The sequence below is a fragment of the Apus apus genome, chromosome Z (assembly GCF_020740795.1).
Source record: "Apus apus isolate bApuApu2 chromosome Z, bApuApu2.pri.cur, whole genome shotgun sequence".
Classification (NCBI taxonomy): domain Eukaryota; kingdom Metazoa; phylum Chordata; class Aves; order Apodiformes; family Apodidae; genus Apus; species Apus apus.
Window position 1 is genome coordinate 36,890,025 of NC_067312.1, and position 20,172 is coordinate 36,910,196.

General features: G+C 39.5%; 1 protein-coding gene across 6 annotated transcripts in view; it reads right to left on the reverse strand.

Moving 5' to 3' along the window:
• Positions 1-20,172, reverse strand: part of PIP5K1B (phosphatidylinositol-4-phosphate 5-kinase type 1 beta) — a 97,645-nt gene that overhangs the window by 41,062 nt on the left and 36,411 nt on the right. For 5 of the 6 annotated variants that reach the window (XM_051643621.1, XM_051643619.1, XM_051643622.1 and 2 more), the window contains 4 exons: positions 15,067-15,094; positions 14,381-14,511; positions 5,539-5,656; positions 801-953 (listed from right to left, as the gene is read on the reverse strand). In XM_051643621.1, coding sequence (XP_051499581.1) covers positions 801-953; positions 5,539-5,656; positions 14,381-14,511; positions 15,067-15,094 — 430 coding nt within the window. The remainder of the gene's footprint in view (positions 1-800; positions 954-5,538; positions 5,657-14,380; positions 14,512-15,066; positions 15,095-20,172) is intronic. The other variant, XM_051643624.1, reaches the window with a different exon arrangement.

A 20,172-nucleotide genomic window follows, 5' to 3' on the forward strand; every position in this document is an offset into this window, starting at 1 on the left:
CTCCTCATTTTTAGCACATGCAAGAGAGTAACTTTTCAAGTGTTTTTGTAATAAAGCTAAAAAGAAAAGTCAGGCACAGGTATAACACTCCAAAGTTCTGCATACCACCCAAAAGAATGTCTGTTCATATGTATGAGTGTTTTTTGTTAAAATCAGATGAATATTTTGCCCTTTTGGATGATCAACCCACAAAAACCAATGCAATCAACTTAGAATTAGCGTCCAAAAAGCTCAATCTAAAAATTACGTTTTGAACAAATTATATGGATAAAAGTATTTTACATCATTATTTTAATACATGAGAAATTAAAATCAGAAGCAGTCCAGTAACAAAATGAACCTGACTGGTCTAGTTTCTCTCTCCACTCTGAGTGAAATGCAGTGGGTAGACAAACACAACAGGGAGAAGAAAAGTTGAATTAGAAATTTAGAAACTTTTTTTTTTGTTACTAGCTTATTAGAAGCAAAGTTTGTATCAAATCACAGGATGACATTCAGCTTTGTCTTGAATGCTAAAAGGAGAGTGTTTATTATCTTTAATATATTCTTGATTTATATCTATTTTTTCTGATGGATGTGCAGGATACAAAGCTGAGAGACAGGCAAAAAAATGTCAAAAGTATTATGAAAAATATGGATAAAGCAAATGAAAGACAAAAAGGAAACGGACAAAGACAAACAAAAGGCAACAAGACAAAACAAAGGAAAACAAAGGAAGAGACAACAAAGGAAACGGAATCTTCAGAAGTGTGATATGAAACAGAAAAAATACAGGTAAAATACAGTCCTGTATTACTTACCATATAATAACCTGGCAAGAGCTTCTGAAGAAACTCAGCCTCTTTGTGTTGAACTGTTTTGATGATGAACTCGTCATCACTAGTTACAAAAAATAAGGACCCACTGGCACCTGGGTTGGACAATTCAATTAAAGGCTCACTGCAGACTGAGTACTGTAAAAGACAAAAAAATGTTTTTCACTATCAATACATGAGTTACTCAAACACAAGTTTAACACAAAGAACTGCAGGTTCAAAATAGGCACAGGACAACTGTGGAACTTACTCTTTGGGCTTCCACTGCAGCAAAGGTACTACTGTGCAGCAAACTGGTTCACAGTGATTTGGCTGAGATTTGGCCCACCAGTTGTTACACTCCACTCTGCTACAGAACCATGGAAAAGCAGTTGACATCTGAGGGTATGGTCCCTCTTCATGTCCCACTAAACCAGCTGAACTTTCCTTGGAGTGGAGTGAGTTGTTGACGTGGAGCGAGTCCACCCTCACACCATCAGCATTGCAAATTCTGATGTCAGAAGCCTTAAGACAACATTTGCACTGCAATTGTTTGCTTTTCATAGCCATCTATGAATCAGGTACAGCAGGTTGTTAAACACACCAGGACTAGAGTTTTCTCACTGTAGACAAATAGGCAAGTCCTCTCCAGTGAATCCAGGATTGAAAACATTAGAATAATAATTTTGGTATAGCTGCTAATGTAATTTTTTGATAGAAAACTGCGTGAAACAGGAAAACTAAATACTAGTCAACAGGAAATAATGGGTTTTGTAGGACCATTCTTTTGGATACTTAGACAGGTCCTCTCTTCCATGGGGCATCAGTAATAATGACCATCACATTAAGGAGGAAAAAGAAACCACAGAGTATTCCTTACCAGTAGAACCAGATGTCATACGGAGGCTAATGTATATTTATTAAATCTCCACTAATTCACACTTCATACTTCATTCAAACAAAATGGAGAAGAAATAATAAGCTCAGACACTTGCAAAAATCTCTTTACAATTAAACTCAAGAGCTTGTTTAAAATAGAGCATCACTAAACTTTCATTCACACACTCTTTTCCTTTGTTACATATAATCAGGCTTACACACTTGGAGATACACTGTGCAGTCCAGTATTTTAAGGCTTCAGTCTTTGAAAGAAACAAATCTACATACAATATGAATTCTGAGTAGTGTAAGCACCAGGGAATTACTCTTCACAGTGCAGTTTGACTTATTGTCTCCTCAGAACAAAAGGAATAACTGTTTCAGTTACAAATGTCTGGTTTACTGGGTCACTGCCTGACATGAGTTGAGGAATTCCACATAAAAAACCAGGTTTGTTGAAAACAGCTTTAATTAATTTTAACTAGAGTATTGCCATATATTTCAGTGGTGGTGATAGCAAAGAAAACTGATACAAGAAAATCTATTAAGTATATTCTTTTTTGTGAGCAGTTGAATTAAAGAAGCATGCTTCCTATGGACTCTAACCACTGCCTTACTGCATTTTCTTTCCCTGGCTCCAGCTGAGGCTTTTCCCAAGCTTGTAATTTTTAAGAAACTTTTGCATGCTATAAAAATGTTCACTGTTTCTCTTCCTGCTTCTCCAGTTCACTCAGTTCCAATTAATATGAGACATTTCTTACTAGTGCTATAGTTGCAATTGTCCTCAGAACAGCATTGCTGAGCCTTAACACTACAGACCTTCAGAGCAAATCAACAGTTGTACTGCCTGCATTTTTCTTGCCAAAACACATAAAGCTTCATGAGTAATTGTCATTGTTGTAAGCATTTGAGAGCAATTATCCTGAACATTAAAGCTCAATAAAACAGCATAGCATAAGCACGAGTTATTAACCTACACAGTTTGTTGGTAATTTCACAGTTAAGTTCATTTCTGTAAAATTAAAGTCTGTTCACCAACTGTTGCTACACAAACAACACAGCTGATTTTGACTGGATGGTTATGAAAATCCAATTAAAACTGAAAAGTAAGAAAATCCCCAATCCTGTGGCAATTATGTACTTTATGATAAAGAAGTTTCCCAGCAAACCGCCAGTATTCCATGAGGTTGCCAGTTAAAATTTAATTTTACCAGCTGTTCAAATGCATTTACCCTTGTTATCCAGTCTGACTCCCACAGTGCATTACTGCTTAACCTCCTCGGAAAAGGTGAAACTGTAAATCTTTGGCATTTGTCACTGCAACTACACATGAGGCAAACATTTAGAAAGCAATCCAGCTTTCTGCTTTCACTCTACCCTCCCAAAAGCAAGACTACAGAACTAAAATATTGGCTTCTTTTCCCTGCAGTGCACAAAGGGGTTCTACCAAGTGAAGCATACTTTTATGCGGCTCGTGGAGAAGCTCAAACTGAAGAAGAAAGCATACGGGGGATGAAAGCTAGGGCAGGTATCCTGGGAGGATTTCAGAGAGGTTGTCTGAGCAGCTAGGGATCAGGTTAGGAGAGCCAAATCCCTGCTAGAATTAAATCTCAGCAGGGATGTTAGTAACAAACAGAAAAGCTTCTATAGGTATGTTGGGAAGAAAAGGACAACCAAGGAGAATGTAGGCCCTCTCCTGAAGGAAACACAGGATATTGAGAAGGCTGAGGTCCTCAATGACTTCTTTGCTTCAGTCTTCTCTGGCAAGTGCTTCAGCCTCAACACCAAGGCCAAAACAGGTAAAGCAGGGACTGGGAGAGTGAATTACCCCCACTGTAGGTGTAGAGTAGGTTCGTGAGCATTTAAAGAAGCTGAAGGTGCGTAAATCTATGGGACCTGATGGGATTCACCCATGGGTCCTGAGGGAGCTGGCAGATGTAGTTGCTAAGCCTCTGTCCGTCATATTTGAGAGGTCATGGCAGTCTGGTAAGGTTCCTGCTGATGGGAAAAAAGGGAACATAGCCCCTGTTTTTAAAAAGGGGAAAAAGGATGACCCAGGGAACTACAGGCCAGTCAGTGTGCCCAGCAAGATCATGGAGCAGATCCACCTGGAAAGTCTGCTAAGGCACATGGAAAATAAAGAGGTGATTGGTGACAGCCAACATGGCGTCACTAAGGGCAAGTCATGCCTGACCAATCTGGTGGCCTTCTACAACAAGGCTACAGGGATGGTGGATGGTGGCAGAGCAACTGATGTCATCTGCCTGGATTTGTGCAAGGGTTTGACACTGCCCCACATGACATCCTGGTCTCCAAACTGACAAGGCATGGATTTGACAGATGAACCACTTGGTGGATAAGAGATTGGCTGGATGGCCACACCCAGAGAGTTGTGGTCAATGGTTCAATGTCCAAATGGAGGCAGGTGACAAGTGGTGTCCCTCAGGGGTCAGTATTGGGACCAGTGCTGTGTAACATCTTTGTTGGAGACATGGAGAGTGGGATTGAGTGTATCCTCAGCAAGTTTGCTGATGATACCAAGCTGCGTGGAGTAGCTGACACCCTAGAAGGAAGGGATGCCATCCAGAGGGACCCTGACAGGCTGGAGAGGTGGGCCAGTGCCAACCTCATGAAGTTCAACAAGGCCAAGTGCAAGGTCCTGCACCTGGGTCGGTGCAACCCCAGGCAAAAATACAGGCTGGGGGAAGAATGTCTGGAGAGCAGTCCTGAGGAGAAGGACTTGGGGGTGATAGTCGATGAGAAGCTTGACATGAGCTGCCAGTGTGTGCTTGCAGCCCAGAAGGCCAACCCCATCCTGGGCTGCATCAAAAGAAGTGTGGCCAGCAGGGCCAGGGAGGTGATTCTGCCCCTCTACTCTGCTCTGGTGGGACCCCATCTGGAATCCTGTGTACAGTTCTGGTGCCCTCAGCACAAGAATAATATAGACCTGTTGGAGAGAGTCCAGAGATGGGCCACCAAGAGTTGGGGCTGTTCAGCCTAGAGAAGAGAAGGCTGCAGGGAGACCTTATAGCACCTTCCAGTACATGAAAGGGGCCTACAGGAAAGCTGGGGAGGGTCTTTTCATCAGAGAAGACAGTGATAGGACAAGGGGTAATGGTTTTAAACTGAGAGAGGGGAGATTTAGGTTAGATATTAGGAAGAAATTCTTCACTATAAGGGTGGTGAGGAACTGGAATGGGTTGCCCAGGGAGGTTGTTGATGCCCCATCCCTGGAGGTTTTTAAGACCAAGCTGGGCGAGGTTTTGTGCAACCTGGTCTACTGGTAGGGTTCCCTGCTCATGGAAGCGGGGTTGGAACTGCTGATCTTTAAGATCCCTTTCAACCCTAATGATTTTATGATGGCAGCAAATGCATGACTGTTTTCTCACATAAACACTTGAATACTCAGGAGGAGTAAGTCTTCAAAATGTAAAATACAGAGAACAAAGGAGATATTCTAAAATGCTTCTCTTTCAGCTGGCTACCCATTTTTCTCAAGGCTAGCTGGGAACATTTGCAGACAAACACTTCATTAAAGAAGTGATTAAATAATGCAAATAAAATTATTACTTTACTAGAAGTCAGTTGTTAGAAGTCACGCAAGTACTAATTATAACTTCTCTAGAAACAAGGACCTGAATGAGAAGTAATACTCATGTAACTCTAGACAATTAACAAGGTAGGTTTTTACAGGAATTGTCTCAAAGATGAAGAACTAAACACTACAAATATTCACTAGTTATATACCACCCCCCACACAAAATTCACTACCTGTTTGGGACCACTAAAGCAGCCTCTTCTGTCACTATGAAACTAGCATACACTATAATCATTTGCAACTCAAAGGAAAACTGCAGGCTCTTACCAAGTAATCGTCAGGCTTGATACCAAAAAGTTCTCTGAAATAGCGGAAGGCAAAAGGTGCATACGTCTTAAATCTGAAGTCAGGGTAATGATGAGCAGGGGTAAGATTGCTCCCTTCACTGAAAACAAAAACAAACCAAAAGCAATTATTACTGAGTAATATTCAGTGACTTCCTGCAGCTTGTTTTCCTGTAACACTGCGTAACTCAGCCACTGGCCTTCTAAGACAGGAGTCATAAATGCAAATAAACCTCCCTATCACCATCAATCAGTATAACAGAAATGTCTGAGAGAGACAGAGTATTGCCAGTAAATCCCTTTCTCCTTCCTTAAAGGAAATTACCGTTTTCATCACGCACATCTATTTGCAAAAAGACTGGGTTTAAACTAAGGCTACAACTTCTGATACCCTTACAAGGTAAGCCAGTCCAATAGTTTCCTGAGGCAGGAAGGGTTACCCCACTTCATTTAAGGTCTTGCAGAAAGTTTGGACTTCCTGCTAGCTTGGTGACATGAACTAGTCTGCAGGGGAGTCTGACGGGACACAAAAGACAGTACAACAGATAGGGTAGAACTGTGCAGTCTGAACAGTGGGAAAGAAGCAGGACTACATAGGCTTTTGGTGCCAGCCAACATTTGATTATTAGCTAGACTTATCTATGGAACACCACCCTCAGCATTAGTCTCTTCTGCAGGATAACTGCAGTTACGGTATCTCTGTCTTTCTTGCTGGGTCAGTCTAGAATTGGGAAGTCACTTCAGTTTTGCTGAACTTAAAAGTGGTTTTCTGTTTATCTGCCTGTCAAGACATATTTTACCACAACTCAATCAATTGGTAAATTCTGGAAAAGGGTGTGCAGTACAGTTTCCAGCTTGAAGAAACACAAAGACTGCTAGGTTGTCCAGCCTGGAAGACAGTCTTTCATAAAGGAAAAAAAACACAACAAAAAACAAAACCAAAGAAACAGAAAAAATATTGTTGACTCCTTAGCTTGTTTTGTCTTGTCTTTATATTTACTATTTCACTGTATTTTTAGGCTGAAGTTACATGAGTCTTGAGAGACAGAAGAGAGAGGGGAGGGAGGGAGAGGGGAGAGTGCATGAGAAAGAGAGGAAAAAAGCTAGGAATTCATAGAGCTATGAAAAGGAATAAACTCTAAGCAGCATTCCAGCAAAGACTAAATTAAACACCGTGAAAACATTTAGGAGTTTTGATCCTTTACAACTAATTCTTGTAATTTGAACTTGTCACCATCCATTAAAAACAATTTAATGACAGAAGTCGACTCAAACCACCTAGCTACCCCCACACACATACTGCCAAAACCCAACAGAACTGAACTTCTATTAACTAAACAATAAGAGCTGGAGAACAAGCTTTCTCAGGGTCCAGAAATGCCTATACTTCATACTCTTGAATAGGAGATGAAAGGAGGGAAAAAAACTACAGGATTTCAGTCAGTTGTAGACAACAAGGATATATAAAAAGACATTAGAATAATGCTGCTGCTTTTGGGGTGCTAAACCATATGGTTAACAGCTAGTGAGAGATGCCTAGTTCTAATGAACTCACCAGATCACTTTCTAGTCTACACTATCACAACTCCAAGGTATTAACATAAAATCCACATGTATTTTACTGTTCCATTATACAGTTGTCCTGGTTTGAGCCAGCGTGAAGCCAATTTTCCTTCTACTGATTTTTTTTTTTTTTTTTTCAGTAAGCTTTCTTTTAACTAGTAGCAGAGTGTTCCAGCTAGGAATGATAACAAACGGTGGAATGTTTTTCTAACTGCTGGATCTTCAAGGTCACATCTTTACTCTGCTGGCTCAGACACTACGGGGAGATCTATGACCCCCCTGTAGGAGGCTGAGTTAGACAGACAGCAAAACTGGCCAGAGATATTCCATTCCATATATCTACGTAAGCTCAGAGGAAGGTCAGAGACCACAGAAGACAACTTCCTTCCTGCTTCTGCTTCCTTTCTCTTCTCTCCATGGCTGGTGTCCAGGGAGGACTCTGTCCATCCAACACCCTCGACCCCCAGGCTCAAGCTCTCCTGACCCTCAATACTCTGTGCTTTCTCCAGCAGCTCCGGGATTTTTCGGGACTGTTTGCAGCTCAGGAGATGCTGTGGGAGTTGCTGGGGGTGGAGGGAGGCAAGAGGCTTTTGCACATACCTGAACATATTTGTATATAATTGTATATATTTTCTTTTGTCATTAGTGTTTAATTAAAGCGGTGTAGTTGAGTTTTCAATCCAGCAAAGTCTCTCTTTCTCTCTCTCCTTCCCCAGCTGGGTGGGAGGGGGAGGGGACCGAGAACGTTGTTGTTGAACCCAAGTCAAATGGTGACAACATTAAAAAATAGAAAGCAATAGGATACTAGGCTGAAGATAGTAGGTTTTCTTTACAATTAAGTTGTCTTATGCTCTTTTTTTATAAGGCCTTTCAGCAGCTCAGAATACTGCCAGTCTTGTCTGACATGGTTTTATACAGTTGGATGCATCTAGTTCAATTTTTGTGCAGTATGAGGATGCCAAAGGGATAATACGTAGCTACGCTGGGAACCTGAAGGTGTATTTGTAAATACATTTAATTGTTGCAAGATGCAGAGAAGAACAGAAAAGTGTTCTCTGCTGAAGCATCAGGTCATTATCAGGGAAGATTAATAATCTGAAGTTCATAAAAAAGCCTTCCCTTTCTGTACATAAATACCTTTATAAATCTGCTTCCTGCAGCCGTAGCAAAAGCTTCTTTTGAGAAAGCATGACAATAGACTACATGTCCTTACTATACCAGAAGACATACTGTGTTTTTGGAACTTCACCAGGCTGAAATGAAGGTACGAGGTTTGCTATAACGCTATGGGTCAAACCATTCAATAAATACATATAGAGTAAAATGATCAATACTGGGCGTGCAAGTGGACAGTAATGCATAGCAAGTGGAGACTTACTCGAGAATAATTGAAAACAGCACTTACTTTGGAACAGCACCTAAACAGAGGGAAATTCTGTGTATTCAGAGCAAATCACAGAATCTTAGGGGTTGGAAGGGACCTCAAAAGATCATCCAGTCCAACCCCCCTGCCAGAGCAGGGTCACCCAGAGCACATCACACAGGAAGGCGTCCAGGCGGGTTTTGAATGTCTCCAGCAAAGGAGACTCCACAACCTCTCTGGGCAGCCTGTTCCAATGCTCTGTCACTCTCACAGTAAAGAAGTTTTTTCTGATGTTTACATGGAACCTCCTATGCTCCAGTTTGCACCCACTGTCCCTTGTCCTATCACTGGACATCACTGAAAAAAGCCTGGCTCCATCCTCCTGACACTTGCCCTTAGCACATTTGTAAACATTGATGAGGTTGCCCCTCACTCTCCTCTTCTCCAAGCTAAAGAGACTCAGCTCCCTCAGCCTTTCCTCATAAGGGATAAATACATACTCACAGATCAAGGAATGCTTTGGGTGTATTTATTTCCTTTATTTCATTTCAGGGAAGAAACTGTTTCCTACATGATGGAAGCAGATACCATGGCCACCTGTACAAACAGGTATGTGTTTGTTTCTTTCATACTGTGCAGTAAAGTCCAGAGGTAATATCCTTGTATCTCACTACATGTTCTCCTATACTTCTGGTTACTACATGCTGTCCTAAGCAGTCCTCTGCAAGGCAGCTTTAAAATACAGCTGTGAATAGTAAATATCTTCAAAACAAGTCAAGCCAGCCATATGTATATAACAGCTGAATACACAGACATTATTTCACAACCAACGGCAGATGCCACCAAAGCAAAGGAGCTCAAGAGTACTTTAAAAAATAGTTTGTCTACATAACCACACAAATATCGAGGTTATCACAGGTTTACCAAGAATTTGACACTAGCACAAGTAGCTAAGACAAGTAATTAATAATGAACGTGCTTTTGTTCTTGTTGCCACAGTGTCCTCATTTTGAATACTGTTTGTTTTGCAAACAGAAACTACTTCCTCCTATCTATGCTATCACTCTACTCACAAACCATAAAAAGTGTTTCAACACTTGGGGCATCCTGTGCACCTCTGCAACTGAAGTACCAAAGAGCAGCAGTGTTTTATCAAAGGCTTCAGGCCACTTCCTTATCTGTCTTGTGGAACTGCCCAACTGGAAACAAATTCAGAGGCCTAAGTTGCACAACATCTAAGCACTAGTGTGAACACTGAGTACTATTGACACTGAGCCTGCAGATTGTTCTTTTATTACAAAGACACTACTTAGCCCATTATGTAACTTATGACACAATTTTGGTAAAAAGGTATGTCCAAGGGCAAGTGTCAATTTTCCTCATTTTTCCTCAATATTTCCTGAAAAACATATCAGAAAACAGTATACTTTAGGTTTAGGTGTAGGTTTAAGCCCAGACTGGTTAAAATAGATCCAGGGTTTTACTTTTGTTAGTATTTTTGCCTACTTATTTGGTCTGCCATTCAAATACTATTATAATACAATGTTAAGCTTTTGACAATAAATAGCAAAAAGCACCAAATAATCTTTCTTTAGCATCACAATAAAGCAATTTGGAATTGAAACAGTTCACTGTACAGATGACTGTAGGGTGCATACAGCTCAACAGAATCTAACAGACTTTTTAGTTAAATTAGAAATTATAGCAAGTGTTCTCAATACATAGGGTCTAGACCCTGAAAATAAAGAGCACTAGCAAGGGAAGTGCACAAGACTGATCAACAGCTTGCTGCAAAAAGATCACATGCACAGCTGTGCTTAGCAGCAACCTCCATATAAGAAAACAAAGATGGAGCCTGAAACATAGTGCCTTGCTTCAAATGCTCCATATTTCTGAAGCTGCAAATGGCAGACTACACAAACTTAGCTGACTGAATGGAGCAGCTCCAGTTTGGCTTGTCAGGCCTCATAAAGAGTATCTGCTTACTTAGTACATGTCTGCTGGAAATGCTTAAGCAAGATGCCCACATTGCCACCTCGCAGGCAGCTGCATGGCCCCATGGCTGAGCAACTAGCTTGAGCCACCACTGCTGACACAGCTAGGCTTATTAGCTCAGAAACGATCCTTTCTGACCATGTTCACATCACTTGGAGCCAGCTCTACATTGGAATCAAACAGCTATTGAAACACTTGACAAATGACTGATTTAGAGACAAAATGTACCACCAAGATATGACCTGGTTCCAACCAAGGAAGTCCAGGACACAGTGGATAATTCAGGAAGGGAAGAATATGCCCCACACAGCTGAACCCTAGGACAGAGTGTTGATAGCACAGGCAGATGCTCAACCTTCTCACTGAACCCTCCAGCCACTTCTGGAGTACTGCAGTACCAGCACCAGGTAAGTGACTCTGTGGCTGGATTTCCAAAGCAGTGTTTAAAAGCCAAAAGGCAGGTTACTTGGAGTATTTCCCCCTGCAGTTTTATCCTATTCAGGAAGCTGGTGGAGACTTCAGGCACTATCTTCAGAATCAACTGGGTCACTGCAGACTGCATTTGTTTCTCAGTCCAAAGAGCACATTTGCACAGTGCCATTCAAACTCAATCTGGATGGCAGTTTTCAATGAACTCCTTTATAACGCCCCTAATAATGCCTCAGTTCCCAAAAGCACCATGTTATAAACTCCTGGCCAGCCTGCAGAAAAAGGGATGAAGGAGATGCCACACCATGAAGCTGAAAGCAACAAAAACACTTTTCTACTTCCTCCACCACTTCAATGTACAACTGAAAGCAAGCACCTTTGCAATTCAAATCCACCCCCTATGCTTCACTCAAAGTCAGTTCCTGAAATGAACACTTACATGAATCTGGGCTAAAACTCTGACCAATTTACCCAGTTACAAAATCACTTGATAACAGGCATAACCTGAAATCCATGGAGTTATTCACTGCCACAATAAGCAAGGCAGTTACATTCAGGACTGAACTGACCACTTTTTTTTTTTTTTTTACCCTGGTTTTCTTCTTCCTCCTTCATGAATCCTGAACACTGCTGGAAGTGTTTTGCTCTGGTTACCGAAGCTGACGTACAGGTGGTGCTGGAGTGTACTTCAGGGGCTGAGAGATACACAGAAACTACTTATCTTCTGCAACTGAAAATTTGTAAACAGCTGTTGGTTATTTTCCCCTAACAGTAAAAGGGCACAGATAACACTGTTTTGCTTGCTGGCATACAGGCTGCTGTTTTATAGCATTTCTACTGGCTCACATCTATTTTATCACTACCACCGTAACAGTGCTTGTGTTGCTGTGAAAGCAGCAGGTGTGCCTATGACTGAAAAAGAGCTGTCCTCTCACCTTGCTGCCAGACCCAGATGACGAGAGGTGGAGTCAGGGAAAACATGAGAGGAGGTAGAGCAGGACAGCTTGCAAAAAAGCAAACTGCTGTGAATCAGCTACACTGAAGAGGAAGCTCAGCTGAATTATGCGTACTCAAAACACATGGAAAAATTCTGGGCCTGGCTTTATAAGCTGCCTGCTTTCAGCACCACACTTGCTGCACTGACAGATTATCCTCCAGCTGTAGACATGTGGCAAAAAAATTTCTTAACTTCAGCTTGCTCCAGGGTGCTTCCAGGTAGAGGTCAGATAACTGGATTTGCTGGTGTAACTCATTTCAATTAATTGCTTTCAACACAGACCAATGCAAAGGGGAGGGAAAGTCAATAAAATAATGACTTCTAACAATACTGCCTCTCCTAGAAAAAGTGAGGAGTACCATAAATGCACCTTGGGAGCACAGACTTACCTTGAAAACCCATGTGACCTTAGCTTTTTATGTCCCAGTAGGGTAACAAAGCTACCTATAGATCCAGGAGTAATTTATATAATGCCATAATGAAAAACTCAATGTTCCAACACCCTCAACCAGTAGGAAATAACCTTGTATCATTATGTACTATCCTAAACTATAACAATTTATGCAAACTTCTGTTTGAAATCGTTTTAGAATAATGAACATACATTAAGACATAGGAAGGACTTGAAATTTGACAGTTCTATGCATAATCATAAGAAATCAAGTGTCATGCTGCTCTTGCAATTACTTTCATTTGTCTAATTTTCTTAATATTTATTTATAGGAAACTGACCAGAAAAATGCTACTAAAGCTCTTAGAATAAATTCTATGTTAGTGCACACAGGCTATTCCTTCTACCTTTGTTTTCTTTTTAAGGCAGCAGGGATGTCCCCCAGCTCCACCTTAAAACCAACAGAAAACAGAGAAACCTCATTTCCAAGTGTACATGCATGTAAGCTTTATAGGAGAGAAGACATATGCAATATCATGGACCGCAAACCATTTCATTTTAATCGCTTCTTTGCTACTATGGTAAGAAAGAGATTGGAATTTTTTTTGAAACTGTTATGTAATAAAACACTTTTAGCATGTGTGTTTAATTTAATTTCCATGAACAACAAAGCTGGTACCACAGCTAAACAAATTACAGAAGCCTGCATCACTGCCACATTTCACAACTAGGATGGCTTATACTTTCTCACTCTGTTTTTCAGCCCAGTAAAAACTTTGCTACATGATATGCAAATTTCTCAGCTGTAATTTGGATTTTTTTTCAACGAAATTTTGTGATTCCAGTGTATGAAAACACATGCACATAGTTAACTTCTCTGTATTTACCTAATCTATAACAGGAAGACTACACAGCTGTGCATAAACCCTGCAGCTAATATCAGAATGAGGATACAAATATTCTGAATTATTAGGAACTAAATAATGTAATGTAAAAGCTACAATTAAAATAAGAAATACTTTTTCTTCTCCTTAAAGAATATGCCAGAACAGAGGAAAACAGGAATTTACATGAGGAGATACCAACTTGTGCCTGCAATTATTTTGCACATTGTCAGTTTAACACTACATTGTCATTTTAGCTTTTTTTCATGACATCAGTAGTTTTTAAGGATTGTAAATTATGAGAAACAGTTTATGAAGAGGCATTAAAACTACACATGAACAAAAATGTTGAAAACCCACAGAAGGCATTCCCAAATGCAGGGAGTACTGCATACACAGCATGTTCTTACAGAAATGGTGGACATTACTGGTACTTAGCACTTCTAAGAACATAGAAAACACTGAAGAGAGCAAGTAATCCTAATTTTGAATACATTTTTACTAAACCTTCTCTGTCCATATGTAACTTGAAAAAGTTAGCCAGTATTGTACGTGAGCTTCTGAAGCCCCCAAATTAGTACGACCTTGATTTTTCTTATAAGCATAACTGTATTCTTACAAATTCTACACCATTAACACGGCAGTGATAGAACTGGAGGTGGCTAAATGCAAAGCAGTAATGGTGCACAACGTGCAGTCAGCTAGCAAGAGCTGAGCCTGATCACAGGCTAAAGTCATGGCTAAAATTTTATAATGCAGTGTAAATTCTTGCATTTCTCTTAATACTGCAGGACTTCAATTTTCATAAATGTTGATGACATCTAAACAAAATAGCAAGTATTCTCAGTTTTTAAAAACTGAACTATGCATGTGAATGTTGGACATAACACTTCATTGCATACGGAGCCACAAATCACTTCCAATTTTAATTACCAGCTTCTTGAAATTGAAAGTGTCACAATTACTTTCCTTCTCCAGAAGAGACAAGTTTCAAATTTCAGCTGAAGTGTGATCTTTCCAGTTTTCTCCCTGCGTTCACTTTCAATGGCAACATGATGACAGAGCAATTTTCAAGTTCTCATACATTAAATTTACTCTAACCCCATTTTGTTAGAACTCGAAAACAATCCTTGTTTGAAATATCTAGTTAAGACTTTAATTATGAAATTATATTGAAAAATAATTGAATTGACTTGTCCTTACCTTGGCAGAAAGACACTTTCCACGACATAGAAGTCTTGCATAAGAACATCTCTGTCTGGTTTTGATGTAAGGTTTCCTACTGTGTATCCTATTCCCAGCTGGATAGCACCTTTAATAGCTGAGGATGTAGTCTGTGTAGAAAGTAAGAAATCAAGCATGAGTTTGCAAAAAATAGATTTCTGTTATCAGTAACATTATATGCTAAACTATTAATAATTTTCATAATAACAATGCCATATCATTTTTACCTCCTAGACCTCAGAGAGATAACTACTTTTAAGTTAAAAGATTTAAAAGAAACACCAAACACTACTGGACATTCAAACTACTTCAGATAATCTTCTGGAAAAAAACAGAAATTCCAGGCAATTGCACACACATGCCAAGGCATCACAATACAGGCAGATGGTTTAAATGCAAGTTTTGGATACAAATATATGTATTAAGTTCTGCTTAATGGTCAATACATGAGGTGCATTAACTGGGGAGAATACAGAGAGAAACTGAAGTGATGAGGAAGAAAAATCTCTGTATAAAAATCTATATGCAGAGAGTGAAATGTCTTAAATTGAACAAACAGGGCTTGCAAGGGTGAAAAGGGTTTGGAAGGATAGTGACAAATTGTGATACTGTATTTAGATAAATTGAGACCATCTCTGAAACTTTCTCATGCTGTCTAGACAAACCTGCTGGATGGACAAAAAAATGGCAGACCTGTGTCAAAATAAGAAATTAGCATTCTTTCACCAGTTTGAAGATACTATTTTGGTTCCTGTTTTCAGGTTTCACCTCCCACCCACCAAAGAAACAAGACTGTCTCAGCGAAAGCAAAGAACAACAGAAGTTTCACGGTCAGAACAACTTCAGCACGTAAATAAGAACATTTCAGGAGTGGAAATGACATTAAAAAAGGGCTCAAGTAGACAAAACTACTCTTGTTATAGCTCTCAAAACAGCATATGCTAGATTGCTTATTTTTAGAAAAGATAGATGTGTAGCTCCTAAATAATTCTGCTTGCACACCAAGCAGAACTTGTACTTGTGTAACAGCTCAGAACAGAAAATTTGGTAGGAACAAACACCAACACCATTCTTAGACTGGCACTTTGACTACTGAAAAGATTTGGCTTTGTGTTGTAAGAAGATTCACGTTCTTCTTTCCTTGAAAGGCCTCGTATTCATGAATTATTATCGCCCAACAAAAGCCATAATTATGTAACTTTGATTAAACCCGTACACATACAAATAGGCTTTCTGCTTCACAGCAGGACGACCACCCTGCTCACTGCCACAGTAAGGGACTGTGGAAGAGCAATAGATAGCACACAGCACTGTATTTTATTAACAAGAGAGGATAAAGCCATTAAAAAAAGGCAAATAACCTGCCAATGTGATTTCAAGAGGATAAATCTGGATCACCTTTCAAGCTCATAAACAGTCTCTGTACGATTTCTGCAAATTTGAAAGAAAACTACAGCCTCTGGAGTGTAGAATGTAAGGCTCTGTACTGGTACAGTGCAGATCTTACACATACTATTACCTTCCTGTTGATTTCCATTTCTATTCAAGAGTGCCATTAGTAATCACCCATCATTTCTGCAGGAATCATGGCAATGGGTTTAACAGAAAGTCAATGTATGAAGTAACACAGGATACTTTACAAACTGTTTTAAAACAAACTGATAGCAGCTACAGCATGCTGAAGGCAATTGCTGATCCCAAAGTCAATGATTTGTGAACAACTGTTAAAAGTTAACCCCACTGAGGGCTGGTCACCCAATATTGACTTAGCAAATGAATTTTTTCTTTTCACAAGCCTTAAAATGAAAACAAACCCAACTTTGAAATTCATCTCAATACAAACACTTGTTTTGGCCTAACTTCTTTATTATTATTATTTTGAGATCATTAACAGAATCCAAGGAAGAGACAACAAGCTGCTTCTCAAGCCTTAGAGGAAACGTTCTTGATTAATCTATTTTAAGATTATAAAAGTATATTTATTGGAATCTACAAATGCAAATTGAAAAACTTATCTTTCATGCATTCTTCCTTACTCAGACACTCTTGTAATGCCCATTAAGGCTGCAAAATCTAGTTTTAAACCTAAGCCTCTTATTTCTTTCAACTCCTCTTAAATACTCTCCTGCTGTAGAACAAGCAATAAAAACTGATTATCTTCTGTGCTACAAGTTCTCTCTTAGAGACTGAAATAAATTTTTCTTCCTATTAACCTCATGTCATGATTTAAAAAGTGGCCCTGAGTCAATATATCAGCTGCAATTGTACAGCTGACAGTGTATGGTGCCTGTACTCTTGAATATTTTAATCTATTATCAACACCTTCTGAAGCTCCAAGAAATGAAAGAATGAGACTAATTAGCAGGAGAAACAACTTCAGCTAATGAATTTTAGATTAGGAAACTACTTGCATTTGTAGCAAATGGTGCACACTGTGACAACAACTGCCTTTGCTACCAGAAAGGGCACAGAGAGGAAAAGTACCATTGTTCTTTTGCTGATTAGGGCATTACTGTCTACTGCACAGGTGCGTTAGTGGTTTTTTGTATTGACAAAGATGACAAAAACCCATTAAAATGTTGCCAGTTTCAGACTAACCTACCTTTTGTTGGCTCTGATATTTTGGTTGCTAATGTGCCAGGCCAGGATCTGTCCTTGTTGGCAACAACCTCCTCAAAATGAATGTCTCATCACCTCCTGAACACAGCTCAAAGAACAGTAAATTTATGCTAGCTCAATGCTTTCTGCCATACGGCAAGCATGTTCTGGACATGCTAGTGGGATTTCTCTCCAAAGCAAGACTAATACAAATTCAGGTTTAACTGTACCTTATGTAGATAATGACAAAGAAAGCACCAAAGTATAAGGTTAATTACAACACCTGCAGCCATACAAACTGAGAAAATGCTCATTCTCTGTACTACTGCCCCAGAGTGCCAGTCTTGCAGGTAGGGACACCTCTCACACACCTACCACCAGCTGCTTCTTAAATGGGAGCAGAGTAGCTAAAGGAAAAGTTGCATTACAGGAAACAGTGCTGAGAGAAAATGCATCCCAGATAGACTCTGCTAGACTCTGCTTCACACCGAACACAAATAAGATTACCCTTCCCTCTTTAGATTGCTCTGTATTCACGTACTAGATTAAGGCAAATAACACCGGGAATTATTGTAATGACTTTATTTTCATCTCAAGCTACAAAATTCTTTCTCTGCATCACATGTAATGCTTAGACAATTCACCTTTAGCATTCTCACACTTTGTATTTCAGTCAGTTTACCTTGCTGTCCATAATATGAACGTATTCAAAATGAAGCATAATTCTTCCTCCTGTCTACTGCTTCTCTACAGTTTTATCCCTGCATATAAAAGCTTAAATTGTGTTCATTCTTAGGAAACACACCTTTGCCCCTTTTTGTTAAGAAATAACCATATATTTTCTCTAATATTTGCTGTATGGCATTGCTAAAAAGCCTGTAGAGATAAAAACTATATGCAGAGTCATAAAGCATAACAACAGATTACAGGATGAAAACAGAATACAATACAGAACACAAGTATATGGGATCTCTGGATCACTAATAAATATTCTAGCACTAAATGTGCTGTCTCGTGAATGTCTCATGTTGTCTACAGATGGGTATTCCACTTGCTCTACATCACTCCAAGCTGAAATCCTTTTTCAGAGTAGCAAAATAAAAGATAACTTAAATCCTTTCAATCCTACAGTATATTATACTATGCTGTACTGAGAAAGTATATTATACATTGTTCAGTAATTATTTCCATTAGAGTCTCATGTTTGTAAATGGCTGGCAAATCTAACTAACCACTGATGTGATGGTAAAGGATAGGTTCTAAGTATATGGTGCACAAAGACTTCGGATCTGGTAAACAGATTTATTATTTTAAACAAGTTCTCTTGTTTTTCTCCATATTTGTACAGGACTGTTAATGACAGAAAACAAATCATTTAACAAACCATGAGCAGAGAGGAACTGAGTGGGATGCAGGTATAGAAGTTCCACTCAACTCTCCTTCACTAAGTTATTTTCACACTCTTAACTCTTTAATTGTTCTTTTCTAAGTTTTTATGCATTCCCCACAAGCTGCTATGAAAAACATAACTCTTAACATTCTTGCCTACTTTATGTGCAGACATCCTAGGGATATTTTTTAGGACTGTGTGGATGTAAACTTTGTCCTTGTTTATCTGTCCTCCCTTTTCATAACTCATTTTATCACCGCTGAAGTTTGGTCTGTGAACTTTCTGGGGAAAAGATGGTGAGTCTTCCAGAAGACACCTGCCTTATTGCAAGTGCTATAAAGCAATGAAAAAAATAAACAAATTACCCTGCAGCAAATCAACCTCATCACCCCTCTGCAAGGCAAGATGATATGATGCTTGCTTTCTTCCACTGTCTGTACTACTATCAAACAGGTTTGAAAATCTGCCTATTGAAATGCAGAGATACCTAGTTACCACAGTTCTGAGTAAGAGACTGGGAGAAAAAGGCATCTGAGCAGAAGCTACCTCTGATTAACACTGCCCTGCAGCCATGCTTCCCACAACATAGCTTCCATTAATTCATTTTCTTACACTACCATCTGTGGAGAAGCCTGCTTTCCTCTCCATCAGCAGCCCACTCTGCTGCTTGGTGGGACTGAATGAATGAGACTGCTGTAGAATAGCTACATCAGCAAAGGATGTGTGCCTTCAGTGAAGTGTTAAAAAAAATAAAATAAAGTTAAATCCATGGGGTCTCACTTGAACAAAATTATTCAAGCCACATGGGTTAGGCCAGATGTGAATTTTGTACTACAAATAAGCATTTGTTCTTCAGATATACTGGATACGCAAAGTACCAGAAGTCTCATAAACACAATCATTATTTCTAGACTCCTGAAAAGATACCAAGTATTCATAAATTGTGCAAACCCTTATGCCAAACCACCTGAGGAGAGCGCCTGCTGAAAAACAGTATGTGTTCTTCAAGTAACATTTTAAAAGAGCCCTCTTTCAACATTAGGAAGTTGCCACTAGGCTCCAGAAGTTTATACAGCTATTGCCTAGTTTTTGCTTCTGCACTAAAGCCCTTCTTTCATCCTTTAGTGCCACTCTACCTCAGAATGCTTTCTGCAGCTGCCAAGTTTGAGCTGTCAATTTCCTTTTATATCAAATCACAAATAGGGACATAAAAATAGTTACTAGAAAACTCCACTGACTAAACTAGTTTTACTCTTTCTCCACAACTTGTAACCACAGGTCACTACAGCCATGGTAACTCTTCACTCTTCCTTCAGCTCACTTCTTTCTCTCTCAACTGTAGCTGCTGTAGGTTACACTTCATGAAGCTGGACTTCTGCCCATCACTCTCATCTCTGGATCTTGCTGCTGGGGGTGGCAGTGTACGGTCTGGGGTGAGGATGGGGTGAATGGCTATTACTAAGTTTTTCTTTCTTCTAGCATACTATACTGAATGCTAGATATATATATAAATGCTAGATCATCAAACAAGTGCCACTGATAATACTGTGTTTTGTTGTGTTTGGGGGTTTTTTTAACTCTTTATATAATTACTGTTCAAAGTTAGTGAAAGTAGTTTTCTGGTAGTTCTTTGAAAAATTTTAACAATTTTGTTGGAGTGGTTTCTCAAGAAACAGTTAGACACCCACACATGAGATCCTTCCAGCTCAACTTCTATCAGAATAATTTCCTGACTCAAGCTGAATCTGATCTGTAAGTTTTCTTTTGCCAGGGAAGTGGACCA